Source organism: Lipophrys pholis, assembly GCF_963383615.2.
Source record: "Lipophrys pholis genome assembly, chromosome: 4".
Taxonomy (NCBI): domain Eukaryota; kingdom Metazoa; phylum Chordata; class Actinopteri; order Blenniiformes; family Blenniidae; genus Lipophrys; species Lipophrys pholis.
The window spans coordinates 9,109,582-9,129,011 of record NC_137637.1 but is presented as its reverse complement, the minus strand read 5'-3'; the positions used below and the strand labels follow the sequence as shown (position 1 = coordinate 9,129,011).

Here is a 19,430-nt window from a genome sequence, read left to right as displayed (position 1 = left end):
TTAACGAGATGATAAGGAGAGAGTGAGCAGACTTCTTAAAAACAAATGGCTGGTAAACTGGTAAAGTTGTGATGAGAGGCAAAATAATATCATACACCTCTGACAAGAAAAAACAAGAGCAGCAGTCTACAATAGATTTGGAGAAAGACATTAAAGAATTAACAGAAAAATATGCCAAAGACCCCAACAACAACCTTTGGAGTCAGCTGCAAAAGGCAAAATTAGAACTCGACACCATCTTATCAAAGAAAACAGATTTCATCTTGCAACAACTAAGCTATAACAACTTCGAGCATAACAACAAATCGGGTAAATTCTTAGCAAACCAACTTCAGTGGAATAAGGAGAAATCTCTCATAACAGCAATTCAAGACCAGTCAGGGAAATACACACAATCACCTCAAGAAATAAACCTGGTGTTCTATAACTTCTACAATTGTCTGTACTCAACAACAGGAAACCCAAAAAAGGAAGATATTCTGACCTTCGTCAATAACTTAAATTGATCTCAATCAACCACAGAATATAAAACACCTGAGAGGCGCCACTCACTGTTGAGGAGCTACAAAGTGCATTAAACAAGATGTCGGCAGATAAAGTACCTGGACCAGATGGTTTCCCTGCAGAGTATACACAACATTTCTGGCCAATCCTGGCTCCCCTCTTCTTCAGAACAGTGACAGAAATTAAAACCACTGGACAAATAAGACCCCACATGAACAAAGCAGCAATCAAACTCTTACTGAAACCAGATAAAGATTAATCACTGCCCTCCAGCTACTGCCCACTATCACTAATAAACACTGACATAAAAATAATTTCTCTTTCTGTCACTACCAATGGGGTTACATCACAAAGCTTCACTCTACAAAGAGGAACGAGACAAGGATGCCCACTCTCACCTCCACTGTTTGCCATTTTCATTGAACCACTTGCAATAGCTACTCGCCAGAACTCCAAAATTAAAGGCATTACTTCTACTTTAACAGAACATAAAATTTATTTATATGCAGACGATATCTTGCTCTATCTACAAGAGCCGTCAATATTAATACAGGAGATATTCAAACTTCTAACCAACTTTTCTAAACTTTCTGACTATTCAATTAACTGTTCTAAATTGATAATACTACCATCAACAGAAAATGCATGGAATCCTGCAGTCCAGACCCTCTTCCCGACTGGCAACATCAGATATCTGAATTAGTCCAGCTGAACTTCACACCACTCCTGGATAAAATCTGTGGTGACCTGAGCAGGTGGAACAACCTTCCAATATCTCTTCTGGGACATATAGCTACAAAAATGTCAAAATGAAAATATTACCCCAAATCAACTATCTCTTTTTAATGATTCCACTCAAACCCACACCAAAATGGTTCCAGACATTTGACTCTGCCATCATAAAGTTGTATGCAAAGAATAAAAAACCAAAAATCAGTCTATCCACCTTTCAGAAATCTAAATCAGAAGGTGGCTTAGATGCCCCCAACTTTATGTACTATTACTTTGCCAATCAACTGCATTTTATCAGTAAATGGATGAACCCCACTGAAGAATCTAGCTCATGGATAGAACTCATGCTCATGGAACAAACCAACGCAAACAGAACTAAACTCTCCGACTTACCTTTCATTACCACCACTCTAAAACGACACAATTGCTTCAAAATCCCACTGATTGCTTCTACAATATCTGCAAGGTGGGAAAGTCTGGAAGTTACAGGATCCACTCTAGATCCTTGTGCTCTCTCTCCCCGCTTTCACCTGGGGTCTCTGGGTCTCCCCGGGGAATTCTGGGGTGATGGGGCAGCTTTCCTGCCCCTCGGCCTCCTTCTCTTGCCCTCTCCTCCTACAATGCATGTACTTAACAGACGTTCGGGCTACGAATGTTCTTGTGTGACTGAAACTTTGAGGCAAAGCAGAAATCTACCCAGGTTAACATGTTGGAATGAACCTTAAAGGAGACATATCATGCTTTTAAATCCTTCCTTTTTACATATAAATCATACAGTTGTGGTCTATACAACGCGAAACTGCAATGCTTGGGTCTGAATTCCTCATTATTAGAGCTCCACAGGCCCCTTTTCAACCCCTTTTCTGATGCGCTTCTGAGAGCAACTCGTTTTGGGGCTGTCTCTTCAAATGCAAATGAGACACTTCATACCCCGCCTCCTCTCCAGGTTGCAGAGGTGATACTCGGTTCAACGCCGCCCTGTTCGGCCATCTTTGTAGTTTGATAGAACAGATACAATTATCTAGCGGCGCAGAAACTTTATATTCACACATTATTTACAAAATGTCAACAACGGAAGATTTGTCCATCCAGCCATACATGTTGGAGCCAGAGTCGGACCCGGCGGAGCGAGATGAAAATGACGATGATGCACCTACAGAACAACGTCTTCATATGGATGTAACGCAATGGTGTGTTACTATATTTACACTAACTTCTCCATCCATGCCCACTACTACAATACTGCCTGTATTACAACGACTATTTAACACAGAAGTTACATTATAATCTAAAACGAGCACACAGCGCTAACATATGAAGACGGTGCAACTGCTAATGCTAACAAAACAATGACAGGGACGTCTTATCATCACACTTTTTAGCGTTATATACAGCTTACCGAAGTGCTCTGTTCGTCGTCTCCATAGATAGAAGGAACTGACCGCTCAATCAGACGAAGTCTTTCGGCAAATCCTTCTTTATATTGGCGGAGGTTGCTGAAGCAGTCGTCCTTAAAGTGATTCGCGCACACAAAAATGACCTTACCCACAGATGTGGGTACATTTCTGTGAAAAATAAAACTCAACCAGGCACTTCGAAAAGGTTCTGATGCTGGGAGACGGTGTAACGAAGCTTGTGGGTTACTACATCCAACAACCGAACATTTCGACTTATCCTCTCGTAACTTCGGTTGGACTACAAAATCGCAGCGAGAAACAAAAATGGCGGATTGCTCGAAATGTCGATGTCCTAATTTGGCAGTTCCGCTGAGAATACTGTGACGTCATTGTTCAAAAAACGTAATAGAGAATAGAAAAATCGAAACCGATCGCAAAATGTTCTGTCCCTCAGATGTCGGCACATTTATATATATTAAGTTTTTAAGTTGATTTATTTGGAATGGATGTGTAATCCTCTGTATGCTCATAAGAAGTCACTGGTTAGTAATAATTCTGTTTTTTCTAACTTCTATGGTATTTACTTTGTTTGTGTTACTGCCACCTATTGGCCTCCACCTGTAAGCAGCAGGCTAAGGACACCATTTTGAGAGCAGCACTGAAGGAGTTCACATGTAAATCGCTCCTCTGTGCACTTTTTCCTGAGTTACCTTGGCAAGACATAATCTGTAAGTTACCAACTACTTTTAATGTTTTGCAGTGCTTTATCACTTGTTGTAAATGTTTATTTACTTGATGTCCACATAAATCGTTTGCTATGCTAAGTTTAAGCTAAGCAATTTTGAAACATGTTATGTGTGTTGTGATATGTGACATGTATAATAAGTTATACACTCTTTTATTTGAGTTTTGTACGTATATTGAAATACTGATGTATTTTTGTATCTGTTTTACAGTTTTACAAATTTAAGAGATGGTCTACGGACATGAAAGACACCCTGAGTCCTGTCGTTTCTGGGGCCATTTCTTTTGTGTTAAGCTCGCTGTCTAAGTTAAGTTAAGAAACACTTAGCTGATGGCAGAAGAGTAAAAAGATTATCTACACGTCAAGATACTCTGCTTCCCGAGATGTCAGAATCGAGAGACTCTCCACCCTTCTCCCAGGAAACCAGGTCGGAGAGCCTGTCACGCAGTTCACGCAGCTCACGCCGTTCAATCACCAGTCAAGCTGCAGCAAAAGCACGAGCAGACGCAGAAGCGGCCCGAACCAGAGCCCAGTACGCCAAACGCCAAATAGACATGGAGGTCGAGAAGGCACGCATTGAGGCAACACTAAATGCTCTGAAGGTCGAGGGTGAGGCTGAAGCAGCGCTCGCAGCGGCTCAGGTCCTGGAGGCGGCAGCTGATGAGGCTGTACACAGTGCTGTAAACCTCGCAGACACCGGCATTCCTGTAAAGACACCTCCTTCCATTAGACGTGCACAAGACTTTGTTAACACTCATTTCAATGATGACAAAGGACTTGTAAAAAAAGAAGAAAGTAATGAAACCAGACCTTCACCTCGCCCACAAACAGAACTATCAGACCTCGCAGCCTACTTAGCACGCCGCGACCTGCTGACAACGGGGATCACGGTTTTCGACAACAGGCCAGAGTCCTACGTATCCTGGAAGTCCATGTTTCACAACGCTACTCAAGGGCTCAACTTCAAAGCCAGCGAAGAGCTCGACCTACTCACCAAGTGGCTCGGCGGGGAGTCACTTCAACACGCTCTGAGGATCAGGGCGGTACACGTGAACAACCCGGAGGCTGGTCTGCAGCGCCTATGGCAACGTCTAGATAAGAGTTACGGCTCTCCAGAGGTAATCGAAGCATCAATGTTCCAACGTTTACAGACTTTTCCAAAAATATCCCATAAAGACACTCACCTATTGCAGGAGCTCGCAGATCTTTTGCTCGAGTTAGAGTATGCACAAAATGAAGGTTATCTGCCAGGCCTTAGTTTTCTTGACACTCCAAGAGGGATAAATCCAATAGTTGAGAAGCTCCCATACAGCTTACAAGAGTCATGGGTAAAACACGGGACAAAATACAAAAGAGACCATGGTGCATTCTATCCTCCATTCTCATACTTTGTACAGTTTGTGAATGACCATGCCGAAATGAAAACAGATCCTAGTTTCATGTTACACAGTTCAAACATAGTAACTTCAAACATGGACAAAACTCAATTTAGACAAATCAGACAAACAAACAGAGTTCCTGTGGCGGTGAATAAAACTGAGATAAGTTGAGCGAGCAGCAACATTAAAACAACCACTCTCAACCCAGACAAGCAATGTCCCGTCCACCATAAGCCACACGCACTTGTTAGATGCAGAGGGTTTAGAATGAAAACATTGGATGAAAGAAAAGGTCTGCTTAAAGAACACTTCATATGTTATAAATGTTGTTCATCTACGAGTCACAGAGCTAAAGACTGTAAAGCCGTCATACAGTGCTCAGAGTGCAATAGTGACTCGCATGTGTCCGCCATGCACGCGGGTCCACCGCCGTGGGCTCTTAAAGACTCTGACCCTCTGTCACAGAGCCACGGCGGGGAGCCTGGCCCTCCAAGCCCTGTCACTACAGCTAGCTGCACAGAAATATGTGGTCCAGGCCTACAAGGTAAATCATGTGCCAAGATATGCCTTGTCAATGTGTACCCCCGCACTTCCCCAGAAAAGAAAAGGAGAATGTACGCTATGTTAGATGATCAAAGCAATTCATCTCTAGCAAGATCGGCCTTCTTTGATATGTTTAACGTGGAAGGCAATATTCTCCCATACACTATGAGAACATGTGCTGGAATATCGGACACAGGGGGGCGCAGAGCTAATGACTTTGTTATTGAGAGTGTGAATGGAAAAGTAACCATGCTGCTGCCCACACTAGTGGAATGTGATCAGATTCCTGATAACAGAAACGAGATTCCCACTCCTGAGGCAGCAGCTGCTCATCCTCATCTTCAGCAGATTGCATCGCAGATCCCTCCACTGGACCCAAAAGCAGACATTCTTCTCCTCCTCGGGAGGGATATCATTCAAGCCCACAAGGTCCGCAGTCAGGTAAACGGCCCCAACAATGCACCTTATGCCCAACACCTCGACCTGGGGTGGGTAGTCGTGGGAGATGTCTGCCTATCAGGTGCTCATAGACCCAGTGTGAACTCTTTCAAGACCAATATTCTAAGCAATGGTCGTCCCAGCTTTTTCACTCCTTGTACGAGCACAATCCATATCAGAGAGAAATACACAGAAACGTGTCCCACTCTTCACATCCCCCAAAATGAACTGGGCGCACAGCTATTCCAACAAACAACAGATGATGATAAAGTAGCACTTTCTGAGGAAGATTCTTTATTCTTGGATATTATGCAAAAAGAACTAATCAAAGATGAGGCAAATAACTGGGTAGTCCCACTCCCATTTCGCTCCCCCAGACAGCGTCTGCCCAACAACAGGGAACAAGCTTTCACTCGTTTAATGTCACTCCGCAAAACACTGAAAAAGAAACCTGAAATGAGAGAGCATTATGTTGACTTTATGGAGAAAATCTTTAGCAAAGGCCATGCTGAACCAGCCCCTCCTCTCTCACCCGACCAAGAATGCTGGTATCTCCCTAGTTTTGGTGTTTATCACCCCCAAAAGCCAGGCAAGATTAGGGTGGTCTTTGACTCAAGCGCTCAATGTGACAATGTCTCTCTTAATGATGTGCTGCTAAAAGGGCCAGATCTCAACAACAGTCTTGTGGGAGTTCTGCTACGCTTCCGGTCTGATCCATATGCAGTCATGGCAGATGTAGAGCAAATGTTTTACAACTTTTTGGTCAGAGAGGACCATCGCGACTATCTACGCTTTCTGTGGTTCAGAAACCATAATTTGGATGGAGAAGTAATGGAGTTCAGGATGCGGGTACATGTTTTTGGAAACTGCCCATCTCCATCAGTCGCTATCTATGGGCTTAAGAAAACAGCCATGGAAGGGGAAGCGGAATTTGGCAGTGAAGCAAGGGAGTTCATTGAACGTCACTATTATGTTGATGATGGACTAAAATCGTTCCCTTCAGCAGATGAAGCAGTGGACGTACTTCGTAGAGCTCAGAAAATGCTAGCACAGTGTAACATCCGCCTGCACAAAATCTCATCCAACTGTCCCGCTATTACCAGTGCCTTCCCAGCTGAGGACCTCGCAGCAGACACACAGGGCCTCGAGCTTGGTCAGACAGCCCCTCCCATGCAGCGCAGCCTAGGCTTGGGTTGGGACCTTGCTACAGACCTGTTCAAGTTTCAGGTAACCGTAAATGAAAAACCATTCACCAAAAGGGGAGTACTTTCCGTAATTAATAGTGTGTACGACCCCCTCGGTTTTGCTGTCCCGGTCATTGTAGAAGGCCGAACCATACTCAGAGACATTTCCACTAACATTAGCGAATGGGACAGTGAACTGCCTAAAGACAAGTTAGAGCAGTGGCAGCAGTGGAAAGACTCTCTCAAGCACCTAAAACAGCTTGAAATCCCCAGAATGTACACCTCAATACCACTGTCTGCAGCGAAAAGGAAAGAGATCATCATCTTCTGTGATGCCTCCATTAAAGCCGTAGGCGCCGTCGCGTATCTCAAACTCACAGATGCAGAAGGACACAGTGAAGTGGGCTTTCTTCTCGGCAAAGCACGACTCGCTCCTAAACCGGACATCACCATACCAAGGCTTGAACTCTGTGCAGCGGTGCTGGCTGTCGAGGTCGCAGAACTAGTTTTGGAGGAACTAGACATCACAGTTGATCGGGTGAGCTTTTTCACAGACTCAAAAGTAGTGCTTGGGTACATTTCAAACAAAAAGAGACGATTTTACGTGTATGTCCACAATAGAGTAGAGCGCATCAGACGTTTCACCCAACTTGACCAGTGGGATTACGTGCCCACTCATCTAAATCCAGCTGATCATGCCACACGCTCGCTAACCGCTGAGCAGCTCTCTAACTCTACATGGCTCAGCGGACCTGATTTCCTCACTGATTCAAAGCAGAGTGAAACAGAGACACAGACATTTGAACTTGTACACCCAGAGACTGATAGTGAACTGCGTCCTGAGGTTACTACCTGTGCCACTATTATGTCAAAAGGTAGTGCAAGATTTGAAAGGTTTTCGAGTTGGAATGTGTTACTTGGAGCCGTTGCTAAATTAAAACACACAGCCCAGTCGTTCAAAAACAGTCCTGAAAACACATGTTATGGCTGGCACAAATGCAGTGAGCATTTAAATGAAAACCAACTTGACCAAGCAAAAATCACAGTCCTTCGCACTGTCCAAAGAGAGCTTTACAGAGAAGAAATAAAGCAAATAGAACAGAGAGCTCCTCTAAAAAACTCAAGCCCACTCAGCGGACTGAACCCATTCATGGACATTAATGGCATCCTGAGAGTCGGTGGGCGCCTAAAAAGAGCACAGTTACAGTCAGATGAAACAAACCCCATTCTCATCCCTGGTAAACACCACCTGGCCCAGCTCATAATAAGACATTTTCATGAAAAGGTGCACCATCAAGGCAGGCATTTCACGGAAGGGGCAGTTAGAGCAGGGGGTTTTTGGGTTGTAGGGGGCAAAAGAACAATAAGCAGCGTAATATTCAAATGTGTTACGTGTCGCAGACTCAGAGGGAAACAACAAGAGCAGATCATGGCTGACCTACCAGAGGATAGGTTGTCCACAGACCCTCCTTTCACACATGTAGGCCTTGATGTATTTGGTCCATGGCCCGTCTCAGTCAGAAAAACACGTGGAGGTCAAGCAGATGCAAAAAGGTGGGCGGTCATATTCACTTGTATGAGTACACGTGCCATACACATTGAAGTTATTGAATCGATGGACACATCATCGTTCATAAATGCACTGCGTCGCTTTTTTGCTATCAGGGGTGCCGCTAAACTCCTCAGATCAGATTGTGGAACAAACTTTGTAAGCGCCTGCAAAGAACTACAAATTAACAAACAAGGTTGTCACGACAACAAAATCAACAACTTTCTCAAAGACACTGGCTGTAGGTGGCACTTTAATCCGCCTCACGCATCTCATATGGCAGGCTCATGGGAACGGATGATAGGGGTCACACGCAAGATCCTGGACGCTATGCTGCTGAAAGATAAAAATGGAAAACTCACACATGAAACACTTGTGACGTTATTGGCTGAAGTGACGGCAATAGTAAATGCACGACCACTCACAACAGTTTCCACAGATCCGGAAAACCCAGCCATTCTTACCCCTGCAATGTTACTCACGCAAAAAGTTGGCACTCCTCCAGTACCACCAGGTCAGTTTGAAAACCGTGACTTATTTAGGGCGCAGTGGAGGCGTGTACAGCACTTAGCCAATACCTTCTGGAGCCGTTGGCAAAAGGAATACATCACAGGGCTTCAGCACCGCCGCAAGTGGAAAGCAGTTACACCCAACTTGCAAACAGGAGATGTAGTTCTGCTGAAGGAATCCCTTGAACACAGGAATAACTGGCCACTTGGACTGATATCAAAAACATTTCCCAGCGCTGATGGTCATGTTCGAAAAGTTGAGGTTACGGTTTTCCGTAAGGGTGAACACAGATGTTATCTCCGACCAATAAGTGAAGTTGTTCTGTTGGTGTCTAAGGACAATGTTTAGAGGAAATAAGTGTTTCTTTGCCATTAGTTATGGGTGACATCTAGATGTCAGACGGGGAGTGTTCTGTCCCTCAGATGTCGGCACATTTATATATATTAAGTTTTTAAGTTGATTTATTTGGAATGGATGTGTAATCCTCTGTATGCTCATAAGAAGTCACTGGTTAGTAATAATTCTGTTTTTTCTAACTTCTATGGTATTTACTTTGTTTGTGTTACTGCCACCTATTGGCCTCCACCTGTAAGCAGCAGGCTAAGGACACCATTTTGAGAGCAGCACTGAAGGAGTTCACATGTAAATCGCTCCTCTGTGCACTTTTTCCTGAGTTACCTTGGCAAGACATAATCTGTAAGTTACCAACTACTTTTAATGTTTTGCAGTGCTTTATCACTTGTTGTAAATGTTTATTTACTTGATGTCCACATAAATCATTTGCTATGCTAAGTTTAAGCTAAGCAATTTTGAAACATGTTATGTGTGTTGTGATATGTGACATGTATAATAAGTTATACACTCTTTTATTTGAGTTTTGTACGTATATTGAAATACTGATGTATTTTTGTATCTGTTTTACAGTTTTACAAATTTAAGAGATGGTCTACGGACATGAAAGACACCCTGAGTCCTGTCGTTTCTGGGGCCATTTCTTTTGTGTTAAGCTCGCTGTCTAAGTTAAGTTAAGAAACACTTAGCTGATGGCAGAAGACAAAATATGACCAAAACAGAATATAAAGATATCAACGGAGCACCTGAAGAGACTACTTTGAACTTTTCTGTACTTCTAAACACTCTAAATATACAACAAAATGCATTTAAGGGCTAAAAAAGTGGATTTAGCATGATATGTCCCCTTTAAATAAAGTGTTAGAGTGCGATCGGACGTGTGAACTCACTGCTGTTGACAGTCTGGATGCCAACGTCATCTCCAGATTCCCCTTCAGGCCAACCAGAGCCGGCACCAAGATAAAAATCTCTGAGATCTCCCTGAACACGTCCCAGTGCTGGAAACAGCAGGAGACACATTCATTAATCCAATGTTTAGACTGAAAACCTCTTCACATTTAAAGATATTTGGACGCATGCTAACAGAGGCAGACAAGACTTACAAGACAAACTGATATTTAGGGGGTGTCCAGCTTTTTATTGTACTTCTATTTGTTTAATGTCATTCATCTGTTAGCATGAAGGAAATGTATAAACATGTTTATTTTTGTATATTTATATTTTATGAAACATTTTTAATATTTTTTTTATCCTAATCTATGTTCCCAATGATTTTACGTCTGAATCTTTCATTAGTCTGACATTAACAACATTGAATTCCTGAATATTGACATAATTCTTTGAATGGAAGGATTCTGTTGAATGTCAACGCAGAGAGTTAACCAAGCAGACATGTCCAACATTCACATTATTCATTTCCATAAATTTGTTATTTATCTATTAATAATGAAAAGGGGAAAAGCGGGGAGCTAATTATCAAAATATCAGTCTCGTTGTAAAAGGTTTATTTAAGTTTTTTAATCTTTCTGTGTAAAAATGTAATAATCTTAAATAAAACGGAAGGTGTGAGATCCGAGCACAGACTGTTACAAACCAGTGAATTGTCAACAATAAATACACAATAATCACCAAGAGTCGTTCAATTCAGCTAACAGGCGTTTATTAACAAAATGTATTAATTCATAAATAATTCATAAATCATTCCACAAATCAACACATTTAAGTATCAAACGTCATCTAACACGGAAATTTAATCTACTAAACAGCAAACACTCTGTACAAAGTGTGTGTGTGTGTGTGTGTGTGTGTGTGTGTGTGTGTGTGTGTGTGTGTGTATGTGTGTGTGTGTGTGTGTGTGTGTGTGTGTGTGTGTGTGTGTGGATGGTCTGGGGTGATGAGGGTGATGGCCATAATGACCCAGAATGTCCACCAGGTGGTGGCAGACGTTGGCGGGTCAATATGAGTGGGTGTGATGACTTCGAATGGACACCAGAGGGAAGCAGGCGTCGGGTTCAGTGTGGTGACCGTGACAACCGCTAGGGGCGTGCGGCGGCGCACGGAGGGAGAGCGCAATGACCTGATGCCAAGAGGGAATGCGATAACCCACGCGACCACTAGAGGCGTTTGGCACGCACTTTCTGAGGGACACGGCGGTTGCTTAGCGACCTGATAAACAAGACGTCCGTCGCACGTGCATGCGCAAGGGCGGTCTCGGCCCGGTTCTGAGCACCGGAGTTCTAAGTGGATGTCGGGACATGCAGTTAGAACTCTGGTGATTGATGCAGATGCAGTTTTTAGCAGCATCAGATAGCAGTTCGGGTGCTAAATGTGGCTGTGTGTGTGAGCTTATCTCAATCAGATAACACGAGCGGAGGGGGACATGTGCACGGCCGAGTTAGTGAAAGGGGGAGAGAGAGAGGGGGAAGAGAAGAGAAAGACAGAGAATTCAGGCGAGGTTCGGTTCTGCAACCTGGTTCTCCACAGAGATCCCAGTGGGCCTGGAGCTTACTTGGACCTCTGGTTCTGAGGTGGAAAACCTGACCCTCGGACTTGGGTTGGTGCGCGTGAACGCCTTCTCAGCGGCACATTGAAACACATTGCATGTTAGCTTCACGCTAATCTAACAATTGCTGCCCAGACAAAGCTCTTACTGTCCGGCTGTGCTGTGTTGGACCACACCGTCCGTTGGTGCTAAATTCACCGTCCTGAATTCAGACCCTGGAGCTTCAGCTGCAGGAGTGGATAGCGAGGCTGCTGAAATTGGGGAGATGCAGGCTCGCGTCTCCAGAATCCCCCAAAAAAAGGAAAAAGGAAAAGAGAAGAAGTAGTCCAAACTGTGTCCTGCTCGTCCAGCGGGCTGACGTTGGTTCGGTTTTGTGGGCCCACTTGGTGCTCTCTTTAGTGTCCCGAGGCAGCAGAGACGTGTGTCCCTCTCAGTGGCTGGGATGAGATGCGAGGAGCAGTTGGTAGGAAGGGAGTTTCACCAAGTTTGAATTTCGGACCCCAGTGGTGTCCGGGTCTTGCTCGACCGGTGATTGGCTGGCAGCTAGGGCTTCGCATTTGCTGTTGAGTTTCCATTGGTCGCCAACCTGGGGGTTGGAGACTTCCTGGGGTCGTTGCCTTCCTCCCTGCTGTGTTATGGCCTGTTCATGCTTGGACATATAGCATTGGGCTCTTAATTACTGGCTTGGGGCAAAAGGGGCAGCCCCCCCACCCCACGCACGTGCCTGCTTTGTATTATATATTAGCTATTAAAGAGTCAGTGTTAGCCTTTATTTTATCACCGGCAGATGTAACTTTTGCCCCCGGAAGAGATATGAACCTTCCTTTTCCACCAAATGAAGTTTAACTAGCACTGTGGAACTTAACATTCATTAGTTCATGAAAACTCTATTACTACAAAACACTACTGTGATGGCAAGAACTGCTGAAACAGCTAAATCTGGTAAAAAAGAATTTCAAAACAGCCAAAGTAGCAAAAATAGCTGGAATGGACACAGCAGCTAAAACAATGGACTAGCTAAAACAGCAACATAAATCTGCTGAACTTGGCTAACACCACATAAATGGCAACAACAGTTGAAATAACTAAATTCAGTAAAGAAAGAAAAAAAAGAAAAATAGGAGCCCAAAACAGCCAATATAGCAAAACACTAAAACACTAGAATAGCGTAAACAGGCAAAGTAGCAAGAATAAACAACTACCACAGCTAAGACAGCTAAAATCATTGAAATATCTAAAAAGGCTAAAACAGACAAAACCAATGAAATGTCAACAATGGCTATATATCTGGTAAAAAAAAACAACCAAAAAATCAAAGTAGCAAAAATGGCAGGAACAGCGACCACAGCTCAAATAGTAGAATAGCTGAAAAAGCTAAATTAACAAAAACAACCAAAACCACTAAAATGGCAACAACATCTAAAATTCTTATATTTGCTAATAAGAATAAGTAGGAATAATAGCAAAATTGTCGGAACAGCTAAAATAGCTAATTACAGGGAAAGATCTTCAGATTTGTTAGTGGAGCTGGATTTCCAGTTATCCAGCTTCCACCCTATAGAGCTCCTTGAGTTATCCTCAATCATGGCTTAATCTAAACCAACAACCAACAAGATCCAATCCCCACTAAACCGTTTAATAACAGGCTATGTACCACAAGCCTTTGAGGTTGCTGTTGTTAAACCTCTCCTTAATAAACCCACCCTTGACCCAGGTGTCTTAGCAAGTTACAGACCAATATCCAACCTTCCCTTTATTTCTAAAATCCTACAAGAAGTAATTGCAAGTCAGCGATGTGACCATTTAAGCAGAAAGGACTTATTTGAAACTTTCCAGTCAGGTTTTAGAGCTCATCATAGCACAGAGACAGCTCTGGTCAAAGTTACTAATGATCTTCTCTTGGCCTCAGACAAAGGACTGGTCTCTGTTCTGGTCCTGTTAGATCTTAGTGCTGCATTTGATACTATTGATCATAACATCCTATTGCATAGGCAAGAACATATCATCGGGCTTAAAGGTACAGCACTAAATTGGTTCTGATCATATTTATCAGACAGGTTCCACTTCGTTCATGTTCACGATGACTCTTCAGTCCAGACTGAAGTTAAACATGGAGTTCCACAGGGTTCTGTCTTAGATCCTATACTTTTCACTTTATACATGCTTCCTGTAGGGAATATTCTTAAAAAACACTCCATTAACTTTCATTGTTATGCCAATGACACACAGATCTATTTATCTATGAAACCTGACGGTAATAAACTTTCTAAACTAGAAGCTTGTCTTGAAGACATAAAGACTGGGATGAGCCGTACTTTCCTGCTTCTGAACTCGAATAAAACTGAAATTATTATTTTTGGCCCAAATCATCTGAGAGAGAAATTATCCAAAGATATAGTAACACTAGATGGTATTACTTTGTCCTCCATTACCACTGTGAGGAACCTGGGAGTTATTTTTGACCAGGATTTATCCTTCAGCTCCCAAATTAAACAAATCTACAGGACTGCCTTTTTTTCACCGACCTAATATTTCCAAAATTAGAAAAATGCTGACTCAGAGTGATGCCGAAGAACTAATCCATGCATTTGTTACTTCGAGAGTAGACTATTGTAACTCCTTATTATCAGGGTGTCCAAATAACTGCTTAAAAAGTCTTCAATTGATTCAAAATGCTGCAGCGAGGGTCCTGACAAGGACCAGTATCAGAGATCACATCACTCCAATATTAGCTTCTCTTCATTGGCTTCCTGGTAAATCTAGAATAGAATTTAAAATCCTCCTTCTAACTTATAAAGCTCTTAACAACCAGGCGCCATCATATCTTAAAGAACTGTTCGTCCCATATCTCCCCAGAAGAGTACTTCGTTCTCAGAGTGCTGGCTTACTGGAGTTTCCTAGGTTTTCCAAAAATAGAATGGAGGCAGATCTTTCAGCTCTCAGGATCCTCTTATTTGGAACCAGATCCCAGTTTCAGTTAGGGAGGCTGAAACAGTCTCTACTTTTAAGCTAGACTCAAGACTTTTCTATTTACTGAAGCTACAGTTATGGCTGGTTTAAAACACTTTCAAACACTCTCTCTCTACCTCCCCTGCCTTGGTGTTTCCAAGGTTTGTATCTCCCCCCAATCTATCTCTCTGTCTATTCTATCCCTTCCTCTCCGCTATCCCCTCACCCCAACCAGTCAGCAGAAAGCCGCCACCTCTGAGTCTGGTTTCTGCAAAGGTTTCTTCCTGTTAGAGGGAGTTTTTCCTTTCCACATTTGCAAATAAATCTGCTCGCTCATGTGGATTTGTTTGGTTTTTCTCTTTTCTCTGTTTAAAGCACCTAGAAATGACTGTGTTGTATTTGGTGCTATATAATTAAAGTTGAATTGAATTGAATTGAATTGAATTGAATTGAATTGGAAAAAAAACTGAAGCGACTACAGCCATTTAAATAGCTAAAATACCACAACTCGAATGGCTTAAAGGACACAAAATTTGGTTAAAACCACTTAAATGGCAACAATAGTTGAGATAGCTGAGTTTAGTAAAAAAAATAAAAATAAAGCCCAAAACATCATTGCAGAAATGGCAGTGACAGCTACCACAGCTAATACTACTAAAGCAGTTAAAAAAAGCTAAAATATTACCTATTTTGCTGCTTTAGTGGTATAAGAAGAAAAAGAAATGAAAGAAAAGAAAAACGTCAAGGCTAAAACAACCAAAACCACTTAAATGGGAACAACAGTTGAAATGTTGTCTGATCAAATCTGATCAAAATGGCCAAAGTTGCAAAATTGGGAGGAAAGGCTACAGCAGCTAAAAGACTAGAATAGTTACAGTTAAACAGTTAAGGCATAACAAAGGAATTAAGGAGCTGGGAACAGTAATAATTTTAGCTGCATTTCTTTATTTGAGTTTGTAAATACGAATAAATTAAAGCTGCAAGCAGCTTTGATCGCGATCTCACACTCTGGACTCTGGCCGGTCGGGTTTTGGGCTAATCATGGCCTCTGGCCCCTTTACATATTGATCAAATTAAATTTTTTAAGGTTTTAACAACAAAGGACTTTAATTTTGAAAAACGTGGAGGGCTTTTATTTTGAAAGCCAACTAAACTCTAATGTAGCTCGTGGCATATAGGCCACCACCTAACTCCAACCCTAACCCTAATTATTCTGGTTTCCAGAGATAAGGATCCACTATAGTGGGCGTGGATGGTGGGGGTGGTGTTTAGATTAAGCAAAGCAAGCCACTTTCAGCTAGGGTTGGTCTTGTAACCCTAAGATGAGGGTGGGGTCAAAAGACCCAGCTAATTAACGAGTGATCCGCCCCCCTTTAGACCGTACCTGAAAATCACACAGGTTACTCCCCAGGTGTCCCTGACCTGGAATCTGGTCTTATCGCACATGCTAATCTGCTAAGCTAACTAGCCTAGCATTAGCATTAAAAAGTATTAAAAACATTATTATTAAAAGCCAACTAACCTCTAATCTAGCAAATCACTAAATATAAATTTTTTAGGGTTGCGGTGTAATTTTTAATAAACAAGGTCTATTATTTTGTCAAATGTTAAGGCTTTTATTTTGAAAACCAACTCACTTGTACGCCCAGCTAAACACTTACATCCATTTTGAAGTCAAAATTCAAATTTTTGATAAGCAAGGACTTTTATTTTGAAGGAGGATCGGGCTTTCATTTGGAAAGTCAGGACATGCAGGTTAAGTGGTCACAGTTTGATTGATATGGTATTGTGTAATTCTCGGTGTGAATGATGCAGCACTGATGGACACAGCTGCAGTTAGTAATGTCATCAGAGTAGAGAGTAGACAGATTTTATCTACATATTTTGCAAACAACTCCTCAGAATCCACAGTTTTCGGGCAAATATTTTCAGAAAATTATCATTTCTTGAGAGGAAAATTTGTTGTCTTTCAGTCTGTGTGGGTTTCGAAGCAGTCAGACGTAAACTTTAGACACTAGGAGGCGCAGGTTGACACAGACACACGATTTTCTCCATCTGACTCAATGATAAATGTCACGACATCGCAGGGTGAAAAAATAATGACAGCATTGTTCTCTCTCTTCATAAAGGTCATGTTTTATGTCATTTTTCTCACATGTGTTACGTCGTCTTTTCGGCAAGTTCTTGTTGCGCTTCTGATCTGCTCGTTTTGTCAATCAGAGTCACGGTTTAACCACAGTGGCCCCATTTTCGAACTGCTCTATCAGGGGAGAGTCTTGAGAGTTTTTTTCTTTTTCCCATGTATTTGAATGAGAGGAGGGAGGCGGCGGCGGGAGGCGGTGACTTTGACGGCTAATGAAAACAACACTGCTGGACTAGTCAAAATTTGAGCAGAATTTTTGAGCAGAAGCGTCTCCTCTGTCATTTGATCGAGTTTTGAAGCCGATACGATACGATACCCTTAGCGGAGATAGCGTTTGTGTGAGAGTGAAAATGATTGAAAATCTTATTTTGAAAAGCAAATTGCAGACTTGCTGTTGGATTTAGGTCAGGGTATTGGCATGGGATTTTTAGGTCTTGATGAGATGAACAGTGATCTCCCAACAACATTCCTACAGGCCATGGTGGCCGTTTTAGTGTTTCTAGGTGGCTCTAGAGAGCACATATTTTTACTCCAGGGGTTCATTTTAATATTTTCTTAAATTTTTTGCAAGTCTTGATTAGCATGCCAAATTTGGTCAGCATTTGAGCGTGTTTAGGGGTTCAAATTTGGGCTCAATGAGGCGTCAGGAGTCAAAAAAAAAAAAAAAAGAAGAAGAAAGATTACAAAAACAATAGGATGCTGTCATGCTTGGTCCCTGAAAAAAAGATGTGTAAATGATTTGCATATCCAGATACAATTTATTTGATGGGAAAACCACAGTTGTTGTGGTTTTAGATATTGCAGACCTCTGCTATCGGGTAATTTCAGGTAATAAACAACAATGATAACACCAAATAACGTCCATACTTGCACCGTATCCATGACGATCCCGGCTGCCACCATGTCCAGGCCAGACACCAGGTAGGGCAGCAGAACCTGGGTATGTATCACCCAGAGATGGCAGGAAGCCATGCTTGGAGCGGATCAACATACACCTGAAGCCCCTCAGCTTCCCCCCCTGGTAATGCAGCTCCAGAACCAGACAGGTCACCACCATGGCCGAGTGGACCCCCGCTAACCCATCGCTGCCTGGAAAAGCTCCGGTTTGAGGGTCGAGGAATCAATCCAGACGTGGAAGCTCATGGGTTTTTTGGGATCCAAGTAAAGAAAAATTTCCCCAGAAGAAGAAATGAAGGTGAACGTTTGAACGTGGGAACGTTTTGAGAGGAACAGAGACTTTGGTCCACTTGAACACACACGTCCACTTCACAGCAGGTCTGCGAGGCCTCTTCTGATACTCCGCCACTGACAGACCACCACACGCACATACACACACAGACACACTTGCGCACACACTTTTCCCTCCCTCACGCCTCACTCTTGAGCAGGCGGGCAGCCGAGAGGGACCGCTGGAAACCCCCTCGCTCTCGGGGCCGGAACAAAGTCCAGGTGCGGTGTGACAAGGACATCCAGAAGGCCAGCAGCTTCTTCTCGGCCCTTTTGTGCTGATTCTCCTCCTGCTCCTCCTTCCTCTCCTCACCTCCTTGCCGGTGCCCCATGTCAGCTTGAAGCCCCCTCCTCATTTTGATCTTGGGGGGAGGTTGCCTCCAGAAGGCGAGTCAGACGGTTTGGAGGATAGTGCAGATGTGGCGTCCCCCTCTTTGATCGCCACTCCTCGTTGTCCCGGCTGTAATGATGCTGACGCAATTGGAGCAGCAGCCGCAGCAGCAGCAGGTGGGGTACCTGTCACCGACACGTGGTGCTGCTGCCTCCTGGAGAAAACACTGTTCATCTTCTGTGATTGGAGGAAACACCGCAGCCACCCCCAACCCCCCCCACCCAGAGGATGTTTCCACCCCAGCAGAGGTCATGACGTCACTCTGTCTCATGTAATGATCTGAGTAACGTGTGCACTGAATATTCTCAGAAAATTTTTTTTAAGGTGACAATACATCGGCTGTGTTCACACAGTGGAGACAGTGACTCAGCCAGAAAGTGTCCTTGAGATGTGACACAAAGAGTGTCTGCTTTCTGCAGCGCACCCTACTGTCTTTCAGCTGCAGGATGCATCAGGAGTCATCATCAGCTCGCTCACAGGGAACGAAGAAGCGAGCGGTCATTCCTGAAGGTCGATACAATGATAGAGGAATAAAAAGGATCCACATGCGCTGAAGCCCCCAGAACTTCACTGTGTCCTTAAAAAAATCCTTCTGATTTCCAACTTTTCTCAGTAGTAAAGTGGAGAAGTGAGAAAAAAAAAAACAATTTCTGTCCTAATCTGAGTGTTATCAGACATAACAGATACATTAATCCCTAAATTCAATCACTTCAAAAGTGCTGCCAAGATAAAACTACAAATTTGTATCTTTATTCAATTTATTCATCCTTGCTCACAACTATCAGTGAAATTAAAGATATTGTATAGACTAAATGACAAATCTTACTGATAATCTCAAACATTAATCCCAATATTATATCTTCTACTGACTAATAAACGTTAATA

At 42.9% G+C, this 19,430-nt stretch overlaps 1 protein-coding gene across 1 annotated transcript in view; it reads right to left on the bottom strand.

The window, feature by feature from the left end:
- LOC308108980 (solute carrier family 41 member 3-like) overlaps positions 1 to 17,984 on the bottom strand; it is a gene marked incomplete at both ends in the record, with an annotated part of 84,873 nt that extends 66,889 nt beyond the window's left edge. The window contains 3 exon segments of the mRNA XM_080462311.1: positions 10,223 to 10,330; positions 17,795 to 17,878; positions 17,880 to 17,984. Coding sequence (XP_080318437.1) covers positions 10,223 to 10,330; positions 17,795 to 17,878; positions 17,880 to 17,984 — 297 coding nt within the window.
- Positions 17,985 to 19,430: the final 1,446 nt, after the last annotated feature.